Source organism: Thunnus maccoyii, chromosome 16 (assembly GCF_910596095.1).
Source record: "Thunnus maccoyii chromosome 16, fThuMac1.1, whole genome shotgun sequence".
Taxonomy (NCBI): Eukaryota; Metazoa; Chordata; class Actinopteri; order Scombriformes; family Scombridae; genus Thunnus; species Thunnus maccoyii.
In genome coordinates this window covers 18,380,965-18,401,015 of record NC_056548.1, presented here as the reverse complement: position 1 = coordinate 18,401,015, position 20,051 = coordinate 18,380,965, and the positions used below count along the sequence as shown (strand labels likewise).

At 38.2% G+C, this 20,051-nt stretch overlaps 3 protein-coding genes across 4 annotated transcripts; 2 read left to right on the top strand and 1 right to left on the bottom strand.

Moving 5' to 3' along the window:
- Positions 1 to 329: 329 nt before the first annotated feature.
- Positions 330 to 5,254, bottom strand: LOC121881188 (sodium/bile acid cotransporter-like). The gene is made up of 6 exons (XM_042388851.1): positions 5,000 to 5,254; positions 3,138 to 3,559; positions 2,747 to 2,951; positions 2,065 to 2,243; positions 1,059 to 1,258; positions 330 to 899 (listed from the first exon to the last, which is right to left on the bottom strand). The coding sequence occupies exons 2-6, from the start codon at positions 3,512 to 3,514 to the stop codon at positions 832 to 834; spliced, it is 1,029 nt and encodes a 342-aa protein (XP_042244785.1). The 5' UTR covers positions 3,515 to 3,559; positions 5,000 to 5,254; the 3' UTR covers positions 330 to 831.
- Positions 5,255 to 7,155: 1,901 nt separating this feature from the next.
- On the top strand, positions 7,156 to 12,838 carry LOC121881408 (protein max-like). Of its 2 annotated transcripts, none has more exons than XM_042389175.1 (4): positions 7,156 to 7,349; positions 10,121 to 10,228; positions 11,216 to 11,339; positions 11,467 to 12,838. In XM_042389175.1, exons 1-4 carry the CDS (start codon positions 7,314 to 7,316, stop codon positions 11,649 to 11,651), a joined length of 453 nt encoding a protein of 150 aa, XP_042245109.1. In that variant the 5' UTR covers positions 7,156 to 7,313; the 3' UTR covers positions 11,652 to 12,838. The 2 variants fall into 2 exon arrangements, with proteins under 2 accessions (XP_042245109.1, XP_042245108.1); XM_042389174.1 differs by having other exon boundaries at positions 7,157 to 7,349; positions 11,201 to 11,339.
- A 1,782-nt stretch (positions 12,839 to 14,620) lies between these two features.
- Positions 14,621 to 19,600, top strand: LOC121880898 (ras-related protein Rab-15-like). Its single transcript, XM_042388504.1, has 7 exons — positions 14,621 to 14,842; positions 17,564 to 17,624; positions 17,736 to 17,796; positions 17,896 to 17,973; positions 18,167 to 18,256; positions 18,429 to 18,494; positions 18,606 to 19,600. The coding sequence occupies exons 1-7, from the start codon at positions 14,719 to 14,721 to the stop codon at positions 18,762 to 18,764; spliced, it is 639 nt and encodes a 212-aa protein (XP_042244438.1). The 5' UTR covers positions 14,621 to 14,718; the 3' UTR covers positions 18,765 to 19,600.
- The last annotated feature ends 451 nt before the right edge of the window (positions 19,601 to 20,051 follow it).

The following is a 20,051-nucleotide window of genomic DNA, read 5'->3' as shown; positions in this document are numbered from 1 at the left end:
AAGAGCAAATGACACATCAGTAATTGTGATTTAAGAAAATCCTTTATTCATACTCATGAAAATGTTTTAAATTTGCCCCTGAGACATAAATTGCAATTTTCAGTTTTACTTAAAGATCCCATCCAGAGATATTTTAAGATGTATATAAAATATTCTGCTTTGAAAATAATTTATGTCTAATGGTTTTTCCACAAAAAAGGTTTAATTACCTCATTCAAATCCTTAAAATTACACCTTCTCCTTCTCCCTCATTGAAAAATCCAAAGTCTATGAATATGCAAATATTGTTCATTTCAAAACTGCTTGACACAAGATGTCTCCCTGAGAAGTCCATTCTCAGTGTATGTGCACTGGGGGCTTCAATTTTGTGATGTCACAAATCATGCTTGTAGATACACATCTTTAAGTGAGATTTTCATTGAGCACAGAGAAACTTTCCCCCCCATTAGCCGAGGAATGTGAAAAGAGCCTTTTAGTGTCAAACTACACAGTGAAGCTCCAATATTCAAGAGAATGAACAAGAAGAAAACATTTTTTGTGGAGGGGTCTTTAAGATAATTTAAATACAAAAATATGAATATAAAATGTCATTATTTGTTATCATATATTCCTAGTTCATCATGCACTACCCACAGTTTACATTCTATAGGCTTGAATAAGTAAAACAGTAATTTATGTGGTAATTGTTGCTTCAGTGATCTTCATATCAGCATCATAGGTCTGAGTGATGAATATGCAAATAATATTGAGACACTGAGTGTGTTGAGTGGATGCATCATCATCATTCGTTTCCCTCTCCAGCACGTTGTGGTCTGTGACGCTGTCATGTTGTTATGTTTTCTGCCTCCAAGCTTCTTCTTCTTGTTTAACGTCAGCACTGCCAACGTCTTTTCTTGTTTCTGTGTAAGAGAAGGGAGATATTAGATGTCTGCCTTGTTTCATTCAGTGCATTCATTCAAAAGACCAATGGCTACAAAAGGGCAGAGTGCATGTGCTCCACCCCTCCTCCCAGCCTCACTCTACAGAAACACACACACACAAGCAGCTGTGACATTTACCCTCAGCTGGCGGTTTGAATGTTTGGTAACATCTGAAGCACAGGACCAGAAGAAGAGCCTCAGCACACTGGAATGTTATGTATATCAGAGGGAAGAGAAACATGGGTCCAATGACCTGTGGAGTAAAGGCCACCTTTAAGATGGCAACACACAGCTGGACATTTTGACACCCTGTTTCCATGGAGATGGTCCTGCTGCATCTGAAAAGAGAGCATTGGTTTCAATTTCATTTTAATACAATTTGAAGAAATATGGTTTATCTGAAGTTTTTCTTTTAGCACCTTCCATCACTGCTGTATGACAGGACATCTCATTTACATGCATATAATTGTTTACCATTTAGAGAGGTCATTAAAAATCTTAGTAGAAATACAGTATCCCTTGTGGGAAATAAACTATTCCATATTCATTCAAGGCAGGTTTTCAGTATGTAGTGTGCGATGAAGGTACAAAATGTATTAATTAATAACTGCAAAAAGTCAGTACGCATACTAAAAAAATTTTTGAGTGTGCTGTTGAGGAACACCACTGATTCCCAACCAGAGAGTCAAGACACCCCTGACAGTCCCAGGATGAACCTGAGGGGTGATGAGAGTATTAAAGGAAAAAGAAAAAAAATCTGATGCGTAAAATTATTGCTCAAATTAAACAGACCCATGAAAGAAAAATCAGCTGTTAGTTGAACTGTTCACAAATCATGTCCACACTAAGACCATTACCTTTAATGAGGAGTCACTGATGCATCCCAATTCTCTTATTGCTTCATTTTAAGTAATCATGTGCCAAATAGTTTGGGAACCAGTGCAAAAGCAAAAGCAAAAGCAAAAAGGAACTGGGGAAGTTATTCACAGCTGCTAAACAGGTAAATAATTATGAATAGTGGTGAAACTCATTTTTGCTTTCTCTTTGTGTGTACTGTATGTGCTTTACATAATTAGTATGTAGTATTGAATTGATACTGACTTGTTTACAACCTCACAGGTGTATGTAGGGTGTATTCACTTACTGTGGACCGAGTCTGCATAAGATGGATATGATATATCCCAGCATAAAACCTATCAGTGGCATCAGCGCCGCCACAGCCAGAACATCAGGCATGATGATCATCCATAGTACGTCTTTGATGGCAACAGCAGACAAGATGGCAATAATGATGCTGAAGATGATCAGGATGCTGAGACCAGCCTGTCAAGGAGGTGAAAACATAAAACAAGAGCCAGTTTGTCCTCCCCTGAATGTTACTTTATCCTTAATATCAAAGCTGAGGTAATGTTTAGTGAGGCAAGCGTGAAGGGAAAATCAGTGAGTTCTCTCTTCTTCCCTTTCCAACATCATCTGGAAGCAGGGTATGCTTTTAGTTAGCATTTAAGGACTTAGGCTTCCTGTTGCACATACCTTTCTGTTTATTTGGACCACAAATTGCACCCATGCCATGTGATGAATAATGTTGGGAAAAACAACTCTGTGTCCAATAGGCCTTTTTCACGTGAGACATTTTAACATGTCACAGAAGGAGAAGTACACGTGTTAATAATAAAATTAATGATTCAGGTTCAGGGTCCCGGTATTGCGCATGCTGGCTCACTCTCACGCTGTCATGTTATTAGTAAAACTTATACTTTCCCTGAGACAAGTCAAAATCTAAACCAGATTTGTGTGATGGCTGTGTTTGTGTGAGGCTGTCTTACTTTTAAGATGAACGGTGTGTAGTTTGGTTTGTAGTGATTAATGGCAATGCCAATGGAGCAAGGCACCAGGGTGTATACGAGAAGAGTGATGATGCCGAAGTATGGTACAGCGTTCTCCATACCGGGGAAGCCTTGGCAGAAGATAAAGAGCAGCAAAGGCATCAGACCCAGAGCTGCAATGCTGGAGCAAGTGGTCATTACAATGCTGTGAGGGTATCAGGGAGAGAAGAAACATTATTAGACAGATGTGTTAGAAATGTAAAGGTGCATGTCAGAGTATATTGACCTTGACTTCCATGTTTGCAGTTTTGTAAAATTTATACGTTTCTGAACTCAAAACAAAACAAGACCCTAATTTCCATAGAATGTTTCTGTATATCGACAGGTTTACCTGAGGTTCATGTCACCCTTTATGGCCAAGGAAAAAATGTTCGATAAGCTTCCTCCTGGGCAGCAGCCACAAATGAGCACAGTCACAGTCTTGATGGGATCCATCTGCAGGCATTTGGCCAGACCGAAAGCAGTCAGTGGCATGATGCCGAACTGGGCCAGTATTGCAATGGCTACTCCTTTCGGCTTAAGGAAATGGGTCCTAATTTTCGAAATCTCCATCTTGCATCCAAGTGATATCATGGTGATGGAGAGGATGATGATGGAGCTGATATTAATGGCTATGTTTAGGGGGGCAGATACTTTCAGGAAAAACGTGCTTCCATTGCCATTGTAGATGTTATCTATTCCCTTGTAGACCTCTGTTACATTCATCATGGCACTCGTCCCAATACAGTGTGTTTAGTGTGCTGTGGCTTTCACCTGTCACACAAAAGCAAATTAAAAGCATTAATGTCAAAGGAATTACAGTTTTGGATTCTTCATTAGTTTTATTTTTTGTACATATTTCATTTCCACTTGTGTTTTTGTTTGCTTTCAGAAAAGGGTTTGGTAGTTTGAGTATCACATAGTGCTCTGCAGATCTCCTATTTGAACTTCAGACACATCATATTCTCACATGATACTCTCTCCTGGCACTGCAAAACTTCCTTTGTGTTGATCAGTGTTGACAGACACAGCGGTGTAGAGTCATCTAATTAAAATAATAATTATTTCAGCCTTAAAACTGAGTTTTCTGTAGGATTCTGAATAATTGTTGTTCCGCCTGTAATACAAGATTGTTGTACATCCACTCACATATTTCGCTTGGTGTATTTGTTTATAGTTTTGCTGTTATAGCCACTTTCTTAACTATATTTTGTTCTAAAATTATGAATATAATGTAAAAAATTCAATATTGTAACAATCCATAAATGTGTAAAGTAATGAGCAATAGCAATAATTACATATATTTAAGTGGCACTAGCCACTGTTACCAGTACTTCTACATTTCAGGTAGAAAGTAAAAACCTAAATGCATTTGACCCTAGTAACTGACTTTCCTATTTTATTGTGTATCAATAGTAAATGTTTAATGAATATTACTTGTTAATATAGATTCAGAGGGGGGGGTGAAACATTTACAAACATTTTACAGATTAAGAAAAACAATTAGGTGAAGCCATCATCAGTACCTTGTTCGTCATACATGTAAAATGGATAAACTGGTCTCTTTTGAAAAATGTTTTACTCCTAAGTGATATGACTACAATTAAATGATAACCATGGCATTCTTTTATCATATTTATTACAATCAACACATCTCCTGACGAGACTAAACCCAATAATTGATTACTCCTGTTAACAAGAATTGTCTGTGTAGATACGTACAGTCTGATACAGCATACCACATGCCTGCATGCTACTTTGATCCAAATATGAATGAAAGTATAAAATAGATGCACTGTTGCACTGTGTGACATATTCCTTTATTACAACACACATGATTTAGTTTGACCCAACCCCACAACTGAATTTGTATGATCTCCACTGGTTTACCATTTTGTAGAACTGAGGAAAATAATATGTTGTTCATTCTCACAAAGGAAATGTATCACACAGTGCAACAATATTGTTCCTTTATGTGTTTTTAATAGTTTTGGCAAGGCGTTGAAATTCAACAGCAACAGATGGATGACACAAAACCATCTGTGCACCAAACACAAAACTTTTATTCTTTTTAGTTTTGTTTTTTTTCTTCTTTTGTCTCTTTCTGGTAATTGTTGATAATAATAAAAAAAATGATACAATAATGCCAGTCTCTGTCTTCAAAATTATAATAACATTGTAATAATGGGCTAGGTAATAAAGGCACTTTCTTACCTTCATTTCAGGCCGACTTCTGCAGCTTCAGACTTTGGTTGCTCACACACTTGTTTCAATCTCTCCCCACATTCTTTTGCTGAACTCCTTTTCTATGAGTTTGGCCCCTCGCCCTCCCCTCTCCGTCACATGGATCCATGACAACAGCATAGATGAACATAGACCTCACAGGCAAACTATCAAAGCTATATTCTGTGGAACTGCTTTCATCTTCTGTGTGTGTCACAGAATTTCAGGAAATACAGCTCAGCTTTATGCCAGTTAGAAGAAGTCTGCAGCGTGGGAACGTTTGGCATCAGTGGACTTGATAATGTGAACAGAATGTTATTGCCATTGTACCCTGAAAGAGGCCACTACTCACTCTGCCTCACTTGCATGTGTAAATAGACCTTCAATTATTATTATGCAACCAGGCAGAGGGCTCAGTGCCTGTAAGACTTAACAGTCTTTTCAAACAGGTTCTTCTTATTGTGAACATGGGGTGTTTCTGTAAACAAAGACATACTTTGATACTAGATACTGTATGTTAGATGAACTGATCGCTCAAATTGATTGTTGCCTGATCTCTATTAGCATTGTCGAGATTAGGTCAAAAAAAAGGGGCCACATTTTAAAATCTCTATGCACCTCACATGCTGACATTCAGTGGAACCTCTCTGGGGAACAACAGTTCAACTTGTTTTAACCTGCTTCTTCTACATAGAGACAAGTCTTTGAGACAGCAAACTTCCCCTGATAGTTTGGTTTAGATTGTTGAAGTTAAACTTGGGCAGTGATATTGCAAATTATATTGTAGATTAGAAGTTGTTCAATAATTTAACTCCTGTGTACTGAGTTAAAACTGAAAGTAAGAGAATTGTGAAAAAAATAGGGATGAAGATCATTTGCAAATCTGCTGCCATATGAATGTACTAACAAAAAATAGATGTGGGTTTTCTGAGGCACTGATAACAATCCAAGCACTTAAAAAGCACATCATGTAATCCAATGTACCATTTAATGAACATGTTAAAATGTTTCCTCCCTGGATGAATCAATTCTGCAGAAGACAACAAAGTGCCCTCCCTGACTTTTATATTACAAGTTACGTAATATTTCTGGCTTCATAAGAAAGTTTTGGTTTTTTGTGTTATTGTTAGTAAAGGCATGAGCATCTGGAATCCAGGAGGTACACTGACTTTGGCAGACACTTCAAAAGTTGTCCTCACAGACTGTCTCCAAATGAATGTTGACTCATGTACTGTTTTTTTCCATGAAAATCCTTTTATTGGGTGAGTAAACATTTTTTGTTTGTTTGTTTGTTTTTATAAGAGAGATGAGACAGTGATGACAGTGAAATGTGGCCTGACATGCCAAAGGTTCAGTGGTTTGCAACCTCTATTTACAAAAAAGATGACACATATTTATGATAGTCCACACATAAACATTATGCAGTAGGTGATAATCATGTTGATTTTAAGAATGTTAAACCATGTTTAGCTAAGTTTTATGCAAATTAGACAAAACTCCTGATAATTCCTGACATTAAGCACATCTTTGTAGTGCTGCAGTAGGTTCTGAGCGGTGACAGCTTTCTGCAGAAGCTATTTAAAGGTCCTATGGAGGCAAGTGTGCAGCCATGGATGGTGAGTGGGGGAGGGCAGCCGAAGTGAGCTAGGCCACCATCTGGCCTCATAATCATATGCTGGGAGAAGAGCCTAGTTATTGTAGCACAATACCCTGCTGACAATGACCACTGAAGCAGCAGACTTTAGCACAAAGCTGTTTTATCACCACAGAATCATATTTGCCTCAAAGGCCTATTAATAGAGAATAAGTCCCATTAAATCACTGGGCATCATGCATCACTCACTGGTTTATTCGTGTTAATTTAATTACATGTGTCTTAGTTTAATACGTATATTTGTGTATCTGTACAAACAAATACTGGGATTAAATAGAATAACAACACTATAGGTCCTGTGGTTGCTGTGTTTGCAACAGGCAGAAGACAACGTTATGTTTTTGTGGGTGCGTCCAAACCATTGGGCTTGTTGGGAATGTAGTTGAAATTCCAGATACAGCGACAGAGAAAACATGGCAGTGTGTAGGCGAATTACTACATTACCCATAGAGCCTTGTTTTGTTGCGCCTGCGTCGTGTATGTTTTCCCGTCCATGTGTAGGCGAATCACGTGTAGAGAAACCGTTGGTCGTCATGTCTCTGCCGTAGCAGAGCGCCGTGCTAGGTTTTATTATTTGCCTCCAGTTGTCGCTGCACTTTGTTTTGACAGCTGCTTGTTTTCTTTTCTGAAACCTTTTTTTTTTACCGAAGAATGAGCGAAAACGATGACATCGAAGTCGACAGCGATGTATGTGGTTTAGTTTCCTCTAGAAGTAGCTAGCCAGTTTGTTAGCTAAACAACAACTTTATCGTTCTTGACAACCTACGCTACCTGATTGAGCTAGCTAGCTAGCTTGTTTCTTGGCTAACACTTCGTTTTAAGACAAACAGAGAGAAAGAGGGAGAGAGAGATGTTGGGAAAAGGTGTTTTTTTGGAGTGTGACTGGCTGGCTTGACAGTAAAAGTCGAGCACACAGTCTGAGGAGGAGTTAGCGTCGTCTGGCTGCTTTTAAACCTGTTCGACATTGATTGTTCCTTTGGGGCAGTTCAGCGCAGGACAACAACTTGTTTCTTAAACTGCGTTCCGGGTCAGTTGTAGTTCATCACAGTCAGTTGTCTCAATTAGACACGCTTTTTAATGAAACGCTGAGTTGAAGCTGAAGTTGCAGACATTGAAGAAAACATGATGCGATAGGCGTGAACAGCAGTTAAGCTGTTTCTGAAAGCAAGGTCAGCTCATCTGAGAGGTGCTGGAACAAGAGTTAAGATCAAGTGTTAAATGAGGATACCACTAGGTTTTCTTGGTTATGTTTAGCATACTTATACTATGCTGCAGCTCACCTATATATTTTTTTTACAGATAAAAGTAATCCCATCACGTCATCCTAGCTATATTTAGTAATAGCTAGCAGGTGTCCTCTTCCTTCCGTTAATGTTTAATCTTCAGTTTGAAGAATCTTGATATGAATCGATATATAATGTCCTTTCAACCACATAGCAAACGACTAAAGAGGCATGAAGGACTGTGTGTTCTCAAGCCTTCCTCCACATTAGCTTGTGCAGTTGCCTGTAATGCAAATAGGACATTAGAGACGGCTGTGTTAATGTTTCATGTTTTGTCCATTGGGGACCTGCCATGTTCGTTTCTCATTTCCCTGCAAGCCCTCTGCACCTTTTTTTTAATGTGTTCCTATACAGCTAGTCTCCAGTGGTGCTGCAGGTGTTTACACCACATTTGAAACATACCTGCAAAATGCAACATTAAACATGCTGTTCAAGCTCATTTAAAACCCCCATTATGACCAAACCTGCTGAATTTAACAGTCCATACACGTGCTGTCTGTGTATGCATCTGAAATCATGTCAGATCCTGGATCTGGTCACATATTTCTCTGTGCCACAGATTCCCCTCCCCCCCCATTTGATTAAGCTGGGATCTCCAGCTTTGGATCTACATAAAGCCACAGTATACATATACTGTGAGGCCTGTCAAGCCTACATCTGCTGTTACAGGATACTGCAGACTTTAAAACATAAAACATGTTTGGATTTTAGTGGTTCTTCTTCCAACACTCTTTACTGTCTGAATTTATTTTTTAATTTAATTGATGTAGTTGTTTGTAGTCATCTTGTTAATGAAATGCATAATACTCATCGGTCCATAATGTTTCTGTATCTGTAAAATATGTGTGAAGTAATTGTCCAAGTGAACATTTGTATTTATGTTAATAACAGTAGGTTCAGTGTGTGTGTCAGGTGCATTTATTGAGCTTTCATTACAAACCTTATTGCAACTGACAAACTCTTAATCTCGGACATCGGAAAAACTTTTCAAAATCTATCGGTTTCAGAGGTGTCTTTGTGAGTGTTGGGGACAAATTTAAGGCCCTTACATAGGTCAGTTTCACATTCTGGGGATATTTGTCTATCTGATAACTTCACAACACTAAAGAAATCTTGCTGCAGGTGTAGTATCATGTTTAGAATTGTCTTTGGTCTTCTCTGTAACTGTTCATAAAAATCTCATATTTATAAATCTAACATTTTATCTGGCAAATTGGTGTATGATAACTATAATAGGTAAGTTCCGAAGTCAAGTGTGTTTGACAATTATTTACCTACACAACACAAATAATCTGTCTGTAATCAGTCGTTTACAGAAATTTGGCTACCACCTTTTAATCACAGTACAGACAAAACGTTAAATGACAGAACACAGAGTTCTCATTAGTTGTGTTTGATGTTTAATAATTTGTAAAATTTATTTAGGTAGAAAGGGTGTTAGTGATGTCCTGTGATCTTTAACTTCGTCTGCATCCTGTCCCAACTCTGCCACACTATCCTAACAAGCAGGCTGCCTTGAAACAGCATCCAGCCTGAGGCTGAGCTGACTGGCCTTTGCAAGGAAGGGGACTGTAAATGCAGGCAGTAACTCCACTGATACACTGCATGTTATGTTACAGTCATGGTGCCATCTTTGTTTGTAGCCACATCGGTGTCACTCAGTCCCTGTAGTGAGCTATACTCTTGTACCAAATAGGTACAAAGCCCTCTCTTTTTTTGGAAGCTAATGAGCATAAGATTTCATTTTTCTGCATCTAGTGCTTCTTTTTCAGTCCATTTACAAGGTAGACGTTGGAGTTGATACAGAGTTCATGTGAAGGACAATGATTGGACAAAGTGTTCAGACTGCCAGTGTATGCTGGTCTCATTTTAGTAACTGAAAGCAAACAGCATGTCTTCAGTTCAGTAAACAGAGATCACATCCTTGTAAACATACTAACACACTGGCTCCTGCTGTGTGATGTCAGGCAAGTTCATTTAACACATACACACAAGTTGCATTTAAAGCTGCAATATTTTACATATTGCAGTTTTAAATTGCTCCATATCTTCTTGTTAAAAGAATCACATGGACATTAAGTAACAAAGTTTCTTGTGACTTCCTTGGTTTTCACTGGTGCCTTTTGGTATAAATAACCTGTGTTTTTAATAAATACTTTGCTTGTCCCTTTGCAGGCAGACAAGCGAGCACATCACAACGCGCTGGAGCGCAAACGCAGGGACCATATTAAGGACAGCTTCCACGGTTTACGAGATTCTGTGCCTGCATTACAAGGAGAGAAGGTGAGAGGAAAAATATTCTTTCTAAAACTGCCAGCAAAGGAAATAAAATCAAGTTGAAGTTAAGACTCAACACTTAAGACTAAGACTCTTACAATTTCAGCTGCCTGTCACATAAAGTGTTAGTATTAAATGTAAATCTATGTGCCACATCAACGTATTGCATGCGCGCACACACACAAATAACTACAAATAACTCAGACAATAACATAGGATTTAATCATTCCATCCAGCTTCATTCCAGCTAACTATTAGCATAAGGCAGAAACCCTGAATGGGACACCAGGTCTTAATAAGTCTAACCTGCATGTCTGAGAGGCATGAAAACAAACAAATACCAAACAGTCAGTATGAGCCTCTGGCCTCTATTGTCCTTACTGCAGTTTGTTTTTTAGTTTCTAATGACTTGCATACATGCAGGCAGGGCGGTGTACCTTTTTGATGTCTGAGAATATAACAAACAAACTGTATGTTGACCCTGCAAATTATCAGCAAAGAGAACATCAGTACCTTCTCTGGTACAGATGATCAGCAGGTGAAAAAGCAGGTCCTTTCATCTTGCACAGCTTTATTTCATCAACTGAATTTCTAACTCCATAATATTCACCCACTTATCAGAGATTATTCCAGTTTGTTCCAAACAAAGCCAATGCTATTCTATGGTGTTCTGCTCTCTTATAAGAGTCAAGTAGGGAAAAGAGAAACTCTGGTGTCATTTGATGAAAGGAATTAGTTTTTTCTTGTGTGCCTGGAACTATCCTGCAATATGTCAATGTTGGCGCATGTGCCTTGCTAATTTCTGGATGACTGCTGTTTTTTTTAACCCTCATTTTATAATCAAGACTACAAACTAATTTCAGCATAAATGTATAATACTGTAACTGTGTTAGTTAGGTAAGAGAATATAATATGTTTTAACTGTACAAATTAACACTGCAGCATTGCCTCATGGCTCTCTGAAATTTTTGCTGACAGAATTCTGTTAAACAGGCCTCCCGAGCACAGATTCTAGACAAAGCCACCGAGTACATCCAGTACATGAGGCGAAAAAACCACACCCACCAGCAAGACATCGATGACTTAAAGAAGCAGAATGCACTGCTGGAGCAGCAAGGTAAGTAAAGATCTGTAACTTTTTTTTTGTTGTTGATGCGACAAAGGGAGATGTAGTCTTTCAGTTACAATATACCATATTTGATGTAATAGGTTTTTATTTCTGTATTTTTGTGTCTTCGCTGCAGTTCGTGCACTGGAGAAGGCCAAGGGGAACACTCAGCTCCAGACAAACTACTCTTCTGACAGCAGCTTGTACACAAACCGTAAAGGGAGCGCGGTGTCCGCCTTCGACGGCGGCTCCGACTCCAGCTCTGAATCAGAGCCAGACGAGCCGCCTAACAGAAAGAAGCTGCGCGTGGAGCCCAGCTAGACTGTGGTCCCCCCCCCCCCGCCTCTCCAAACAGACTCTTTTTGCCCACCAGCCCCCAACTCTTATCTTTCTGCACTCAGTCCTGCCTTCTTACGCCAGTCCAGGAGACCAGGTGGAGACTGTGTTAGAGAGGTGCTATTATGTATGAAACGCTTCTACCTTCTTTTTTCCTCCTGGCAAGCACCCTGTCACTCCTCTTATGGCCCAGCAACAACTTTTAAGACCCTTAAAGTAAGGCAGCTCTGCAGTTTTGAAGGACTCAATGCTTTTCAAACCTCATAATAACCATTCATAATCAAATATGGGGATGACAAGGTATGAAGCTTTAGTAAAGCTACAGAAAATATCCAGATTCTTTTTTTTTTTTTTTTTTTCTCACTTGCTTGTTTTGGACAACCTCTGCAATCTGTTGGAAGAGTTGTGAGACTTTAAGACCTTTTGAGAAATGATAATTGGGGATGGTTTACCTTTTTAATATTCAAACTTTTCCAGATAAGAATGTGAAGTCGCTTTTGAGAAAATGTCCGTTATGCAAGATGCAACCAACCTTATTCAGTGTAGGTGGCTGAAGTTTTGGTCTTTGAAATGTTTGTGTAATCAAATGAGTCCCTCTATTTATAGTGATGCACCGAAATTGATTTCTTACCCTTATATATATTCTTATGTCCGATCTCCCTTATGTTTGTCTTGAGATTTTTCCAGAGAACACAGGAGGATGAACAAGTTGACCTGTCATTTTAGTGGATTTTTCACAGGTTCAACTATTTATTTTCCTCTATTTTTATTATTATCATAAATAAAATGTGGGTATAAAAAAAAAAATCCCCAAATGGATACTGAATGTTACACAATGCAGTTAAAGGACAGTGACCTTTATTTTTGTTAATGGAAGTCCATTTCAGTGTGTAGTATATAACGCTGTATACTCTTAAATGGTGTCAGTTCTGCAAAGAAAAGCCTTCCCCTGAAATATTTGCCTGTGCTGGGGATGTTTTATCTTTCTTTTTTCTTTTTTTTTTTTTTCCTTTTTGCAGAGGTAAATTAGTGTGTACGTAATCAATATTTGTTTGTTCCATTCCTTGGAAATTACAGGTATGTTGTACATACTGCCAACGGTTGTCTTGCAAGTTGAGGCATACCTTTATTATGAGACTATAAATAAAACTATTTTATCCTTTTGGGATGTATTTGTGACTCCACATGTTTTTAATATGATCTTGTGATAGCTTTTGTTCAGTAGTTTTCCTGTCTTGGTATTTTTCCTAAATATTCAACTGTACTTTGTGTGTGTTGGTTTGGAGGGAAACATGTGAGTTAATAGCTCATTTCCAGCAGCAGTTAATGATCTGTGTTAAATCAAGTTTAAGAAATGCAAATGTAGTTGGCGGGATAATTTACTGAACAATCGGAGGATATTAACTGGTTAAATGTTTCTAGTTTACTATGTTCCAGTTGTGGTGAAATAAAACAGGACTGAGAGGTGTCTGAATTCAGGGCCATTGAGGACCAGAGGTGAAAGAAGTATTCAGATCCTTTACTTAAGTAAAAGTACCAATACAGTATTGTAAAAATACTCCATTACAAGTCAAAGTCATGAAAAATCCTACTTGAACAAAAGTACATAAATATTAGCAGCTTGATATAGTAAAAGTAGTGGTTTGGTCCCTCTGACTGATATATTATTATATATGACATCATTAGATTATTAATACTGAAGCATCAGTATGTAAGCAGCATGTGACTGTTGCAGCTGCTGGAGGTGGAGCTAGTTTGAACTACTCTATATACAATTAGCTAGTTTAGTCCAGTGGTTCCCAACCTAGGGATCGGGCCCCTCCAAAGGGTCACCAGATAAATCTAAGGGGCCGTGAGATGATTAATGGGAGAGAAAAGAAGAAAAAACAAAGTTCTGATACACAAATCTGTTCTCAATTTTTGGAAACAATTTTTGAATTTTTTTTTCTCTGGTCTTTGATTTTTGGTGAAATATTGCATCCTTTGAACATTTATGAAATGAAACCATGTGAGAAGTTTAGAGGGAAAAACACTATTTGGTGGAGCTGTGAACAGCTCATAGACATCTGAAATGTGACCCCGACTACACACTGCTTTTTGTAAGGGGTCAAAAGCTAAAAAGGTTGGAAACTACTGGTTTCATCTTTAACTATGTGTTGTATTTAAAAAGCTTGTTATATTATCCATTGTGTTAAAGCTGTCAAATAAATGTAGTGGAGTAGAAAGTACAATATTTCCCTCTGAAATGTAGTGGAGTGGAAGTATAAAGTAGCATCAAACAGAAATACACAAGTAAAGTACAAGTACCTCAAAATCGTACTAATGTACAGTACTCGAGTTACTTTCCACCATTGTTGAAGACACAGAGCTCATGTCCTCAGTAATATTTCAGGGCATTGGGAGTTTACTCTGTAGGATATTGTCTCATGACAGCAGTACTTCTAATATCCTGGCTACAGACTTGTCTATATGGTTTGTTTAAATATTGAATATGAGTTTAACACAGTGTGATGTGTCTGTGGCAATCCCAGTGCATTTCACTCACCAGGAGCCAGCCTCCTCAAAGATGCAGGTTGCATGCTGCCTTCCATGACCCTAGGAGTTTTCGTATAAATGTGAGCTGAGCGCACAGGAACGTGAAATACGACTGAAATGATCAAATTTGAGCTGTGTGTTGATTGTAAAGCAGTATTGTGGTCATAAAATATAAAAAGGCAAAGATGTTGCATTTATACAGTGCTGAATTACATGTACGTGTCAATATTTTTCTCCATTAGACTCTTGTTTCTAGAGTCTTTTCAACTTTTCTTGTGTAACTTTGCCACTGAAGCACACAGCATTCCTCTATATTTCTAAATTTAAAAAGGCCATTTAATCAACACGCTTCACTAAAATTTTTCCACATTTCAGTGACTTCAGAGCCGTTTCAGCCCTGAAGTAGGAATTTCCGAGGGGCAAAGAAGGTAGCACACGACAGCAGAGTAGAAGGGACAGCAACCAAAAGTTACATGGAAGAGTCATGCTTTCTCTTACATGTTTTTAACACTTCGTCATGGCTAAACAGTACGACTTCTTGTTCAGGCTGCTCATGCTGGGAGACTCTGGCGTTGGAAAGACGTGCATGTTGCGCAGGTTTACGGAGAGTGAGTTTGACCCGACACATATTTCCACCATCGGTAAGCCATCCAACAAGTTCAGTGACGCCTGTGTCAAAACTGGCATCATATGGAGCCACAGGTTGAACCAGATGAACATCAATGACAACTTTTTTACTGAATGAATGTCGAGGCTGTAACTTTAACTGTAATTTTCAGAGCAATTAACTGTAATTTTTCACTATCGTTCAAAGTATAAAAACAGGCCTACTTAGCCAGTAGGATTAGTTCAAACTGGCCCCAGGCCATAACAGCCCTGAAACTGTCAGAAAGACATGTCAACACTAAGAAAGCTACACTTATGCTGTACCATATGCTGAAATTTGAACATTTTCTTATGAAGACATGCCCATTATTGTCCTAAAAAGGATAGAGGCAGTCTGTGGACTATCTCTAACAGTAACAATGGCAAGGAGGGTCCACAGGAAAGGCTTTTTCCTCTGCTTGATATTTGATCCTGTCCTTTAATTCACAGAATGTAACTTGTGGACTGATATGCTGATATTTTCTGGACTAATGACTCAGGTTGGAAGTGGTGGGGCTGTTTTACACCAAAGACATTAGAAATTATTCCCACCTAAAGAAAAGACAGGCTGTTAAGTTTGTTGTGACTTTCACCGAAAGTGCTGTAGTGAAGTGTGGAGCTTAATTCAGGGTGAAAGGTTTGTTAACTGAAAGCTGGGGACTGGATCCGTTTCCTTGTTGGAAGGGCTGCAGGGTGAGAAGGCTTTACGCAGGATTAAACTCAGCTATTTGAGAAAGTGGTACAAAAATCTCCTTCCATTTAGATTCCTGATATTGTGATTATTGGTTAACATTAGACAGCTTCAGTCATCCCTCCATACCTGAACACAAGTGTGCGTCTTTAAGAGAGGAAACAACGTGGCATTGAGGTGCAGCTTGAACAGTCAGACCTGTTGAATGCACGGCTTTGCATATATTATATAAACACACAAACAAAGCCAGCAAGGCACAAACTGCACGTGTTACTATGCAAGCTTGTGTCAGTGACAAGGTGTTAAAAAAGCTCATTTTCTCACTAGAATCACTTCAATTCAACTGTACATTACATTGTACAACTCAGCTTAAATTTGTGAATCATCTTAATCATTTTAAGTCAAATGTTAGACACAGTGATGATCTATGGACAAATACAGGAGCAGCTTCAGTGAACACTGTGAGAGCACAGTGTCACCTGACCCACAGGTGACACTAGAGTAACTTGCCTGTTTGTTAGTAGATATTCACAAATATTATGCAAACAGCAAATTGTTTAGGGCAGGATAAGGTCAGATAAACTTTACTGATTTCATGCAGGGAAATAATGAAGTGTCTCAGCAGCAAAAAGAAGCACAAGAACGGGTGTATAGAATAGTAAAATATAGTGTAGCATAGCAGAGCTGAAATGATAAATAAATCAATTGATGGGAAGTTCATCTTCAACTATTTTCATCATAGGCCTTTTTGACAGAGAACAAAAAAATAATACAATTGATGATGGTTGAATTTCATGGCTTACTGGGACACTTCAATAGAACTGAGACATTGTTAATATTACTAGTAACACCTGTGCTTTTCCTACTATGATATGTCAAAATGTCTGCTATGAAAATGCCCACTTATTAATAACTGAAGTCATTTTATAAGCAAAAATGCCAAACATTATCAGGTTCCAGCTTTTCAGTTCTGAAGGTTTGCAGCTTTTTTTTTCTTATGTGATAGTAAATTGAACATCAGTGAGTTTTTGATTATTAATCAGACAAAACAAGCGATTTGAAGATGTCGCCTTGGACTTTACTAGAGCTGCAACCATAAGGTGATTAATTGATTAGGCGATCGACAGAAAATTCATTGCCAGATATTTGGATAATCAATGAATCGTTTTAGTAATTTTGCAAGCAAAAAGGCTGAAAATTCTGTGGCCAAGCTTCAAAAGTGTGAAGATTTTTGCTTTTCTTTGTGAAATAACTGAGAATGTTTTGGGATTTGGAATGATGTTTGGACAAAACAGGACATCTGAATCCATCTTCTTTAGTTATGGGGAATAATAACAGCAGTTTTCACTATTTACTGACAATTCATAGACTAAACTAAAAGTGGAAAATGAATCAGTAATTTAAAATAATCATTAGTTGCAGCCCTATAGTATAATATAGTAAAGCATAGATATGTAATCTTGAAAAGTAGAATACTATATACATAATAAGCATCTAATATATACAATATGTAGCATTAGCCTAATATTTTTTCAGAGTGAATCTTCAATAGTGTTAGCAGCATAAAAACTAAACAAGAACTGATGTAAGTAGGTAAACAGTACAGTATATTGCCTTTGGTTTAATACAAAACCAATGAAGTGATGTATTCCTGTTGTTGACAGCCAGTTCTGTTCTGTCACATTTCTTAGCTCCTGTGTCCTGTTACCTAGCAGGACAAATACACCACCATAGTTCACATCAGTCGCGGCCCGCTTTGTGGGGTCACAATGATTTAAAAGTTGACACTATGCAGTGCCTGAGATACTATTCATTAGCAGTGTCTCTGAGCAACACTCATTAAGCACTCACAATCACACAACAGCCCATGTAAAACACCACAATGTCAGGATTTTTCTCCAATTTGTCACAGTTGCTTAAGTGATTCCAGTTTGACTTTGCATCTGTAAAGGTGTTTGCGTCTGTGTTTTGTTTTGGTTGATCCTGCTTTTCTGTGAAATAAAATGTATTTTTCTGTTTTTTTTAGGAGTTGATTTTAAAATGAAAACACTAGAAATAGATGGAATCAAGGTGCGAGTACAGATATGGTATGTTAAAGTACACTCTTATTTATATATAATTATATTGCATGTACAGTATGTTTACATCCATATTATGTGATTCTCTTTTCCTGATGTGTGTTATGTCTTCTGTGAAAGGGACACGGCTGGCCAGGAACGTTATCAGACCATCACCAAACAGTACTACAGACGTGCACAGGTGATCCTTCCATATAAACAATCACAAAAGTCAAGTTACCTTTTTATAGGTTTATGTAGAATTCAATCATTAATCCTTTTTTTGGGGTTTTGTATCCAGGGTATCATCTTTGTTTACGACATCACAAATGAGCCATCGTTTCAGCACATAGCGAAGTGGGCCAGTGATGTGGATGAAGTAAGCCAACAAGCACTCTCATTTCCCTCTCTTACACTTGTTGCCCTTCACAGTGACTCTGTATCTTTATAACCTCTTTAATGAGGTTTAGATGCTTGCTGCACACCCAGCGGCTTAGTATGAGTGACAAGATGATGAATTCTCTCATCTTCATGCTGTCTGTCTCATCTTTTCTGCTGTCATTGTTTTGCAGTGTGCCCCAGACAAGGTGCAGAGGATCTTAGTAGGAAACAAGTCTGATGAGGAACCCATGAGGCGAGTGACGAAGACAGAAGGAAGCAAGGTTTGATGTAACCTTATTTCATGTGTGAACATCACTTTTTATTGGGGTTTTCTATGGCCTTTTTTTGCATGGTAGTAGATATACAAAAATGGGTGAATATGGGTGAAAACTGAAGGCGATGAAATACTTTTGACTCACTTTATTTCTAACCATATCTGACTGAACCTTGCAGCTAGCAGAAACCTATGGAATGGACTTCTTTGAGACCAGTGCTTCGACCGGCAGTAATATCAGTGAGGTAGGACACACAGTGAATCTGTCTGTCACATAAGAAATATCACTGGAATCTCCCTGCAACGTTCTTTTTTATCATGCATGTATTTCTTTTTCGACTTCCTTGTTCCTCCAGTCATTCACCCGTGTGACAGAACTGGTGCTGCAGGCTCACAAGAGAGACGTGGACAACTTGTTAGGATCTCTGGATGATTATCTGGATAAAGTGGCTCTGGAGGAAGAGAAGGGTAGACAAGATAATGAGGAGAACATTCAGAGAACCTGCGCCTGTTAGCAGGAAGTGCCACGGCTGATTTTTGATGATGTTTTTTTCTACTGTGACTTGATTCAGCCCTCCTTCACCTTCTTTGTAGATACTGTGGCCTGTTGACCAGGAGGGTGCTCAACTGGTTTCACTTTTTGTATGTCTGGAAGTTGCATGCAGGTAAATGCAGTAAGCACCAGCTACCAGCAGAGGGACTGAATATCTCCAGTTCATGAAGGCATTTCTGTATATGTTTACTCCAGTGAAACTATCAATGCACACACTTAAAACATTTCCTTTGATGAAACGCAGTTTTGCACTACTACTTCATCAATTACTCTTCAATTTACTTTTTTCCATCACCTTTGCTTTCTTGTTGTTTTCCTATTTAATTTGTAGCCTACAGTACACATTAATTTGTATTTTATGGATTCATATCAACAAATCTGTTTATTAAGGTGAGAAGAGTATAAAGGCTACAACAAGGTAGCCAAGGAGGGCAAAGTTTAATTATTTACACCTAGAAACTCAAGCCGCGCAGGAATAGATTCATTTACAAAACTGACTTATTTCCTCAAAGCAAACAGTGTTGTGCCATGTTCAGTAACATGTCTGAATGCAGTACATGTTTATTCACCATCCTGAATGTATGTACAGTTTGTTTTATGAATGTGACTGGCATTACCCCCTGTGGCATTTATAAGCGGTGTCACACCTGTTTGTATTATTTTTTTCAGGGTCGGTTGAGGTGCCACAGCCATTGTATTTTTAGCAGAATGTTTGAAACTCAGTGATGGTGCAAAAAAATCAAGTAATGTATAATGTTTTTGAGGTAAATAAATTGAACTTTTCATATTTAAAGATAATTAACTGGTGAGTCAATGGATTAGACTGGAGAGTGAAGTTAGGTCCACTGAGTTCAGACAGTGGACTCATTCATTTTTCATCAGGTGCTGTGAAAACTGATCACGTGTTAAATTTTTGATGACTTAAGAAAACTGATACCTTATAGAGAAACCATAATGCAGAAAACATGTTGCAAAGCATGCTGTTTTCTCCACTAAACACTCTTTGAAATTAGCATGTACACTCAAATACATGTTGAAGATAATACACGTAAAATGCTCCTTTGATTAACAGCAATTTTGGTTTAAAAGAAATGTAAACACTTGTCATGTCTTGACCTGAATATGTTAAAACACTTCTTATTGTAAACCATCCAAAATCAACTCCATTAACTTGTTTGGTTTCACAATCAGTTTCATCAATCTATCTGAAACATGTGAAAGAGTATAGTGTGTCTGGTGTAGATCAGTT

What these genes read in the sequence shown, in the direction of transcription:
- LOC121881188 (XM_042388851.1), bottom strand. Translation starts at nt 3,514, where the DNA reads ATGATGAATGTAACAGAGGTCTACAAGGGAATAGATAACATCTACAAT. An exon ending in ACACACCGTTCATCTTAAAA is followed by an intron (nt 2,244 to 2,746) that starts GTAAGACAGCCT and finishes CCTCCTTGACAG; the next exon opens with GCTGGTCTCAGCATCCTGAT. An exon ending in TTATGCAGACTCGGTCCACA is followed by an intron (nt 1,259 to 2,064) that starts GTAAGTGAATAC and finishes CTCTCTTTTCAG; the next exon opens with ATGCAGCAGGACCATCTCCA.
- LOC121881408 (XM_042389174.1), top strand. Translation starts at nt 7,314, where the DNA reads ATGAGCGAAAACGATGACATCGAAGTCGACAGCGAT. An exon ending in CTGCATTACAAGGAGAGAAG is followed by an intron (nt 10,229 to 11,200) that starts GTGAGAGGAAAA and finishes TTTTGCTGACAG; the next exon opens with AATTCTGTTAAACAGGCCTC. An exon ending in TGCACTGCTGGAGCAGCAAG is followed by an intron (nt 11,340 to 11,466) that starts GTAAGTAAAGAT and finishes TCTTCGCTGCAG; the next exon opens with TTCGTGCACTGGAGAAGGCC.
- LOC121880898 (XM_042388504.1), top strand. Translation starts at nt 14,719, where the DNA reads ATGGCTAAACAGTACGACTTCTTGTTCAGGCTGCTCATGCTGGGAGAC. An exon ending in GACACATATTTCCACCATCG is followed by an intron (nt 14,843 to 17,563) that starts GTAAGCCATCCA and finishes TGTTTTTTTTAG; the next exon opens with GAGTTGATTTTAAAATGAAA. An exon ending in AAGGTGCGAGTACAGATATG is followed by an intron (nt 17,625 to 17,735) that starts GTATGTTAAAGT and finishes CTTCTGTGAAAG; the next exon opens with GGACACGGCTGGCCAGGAAC.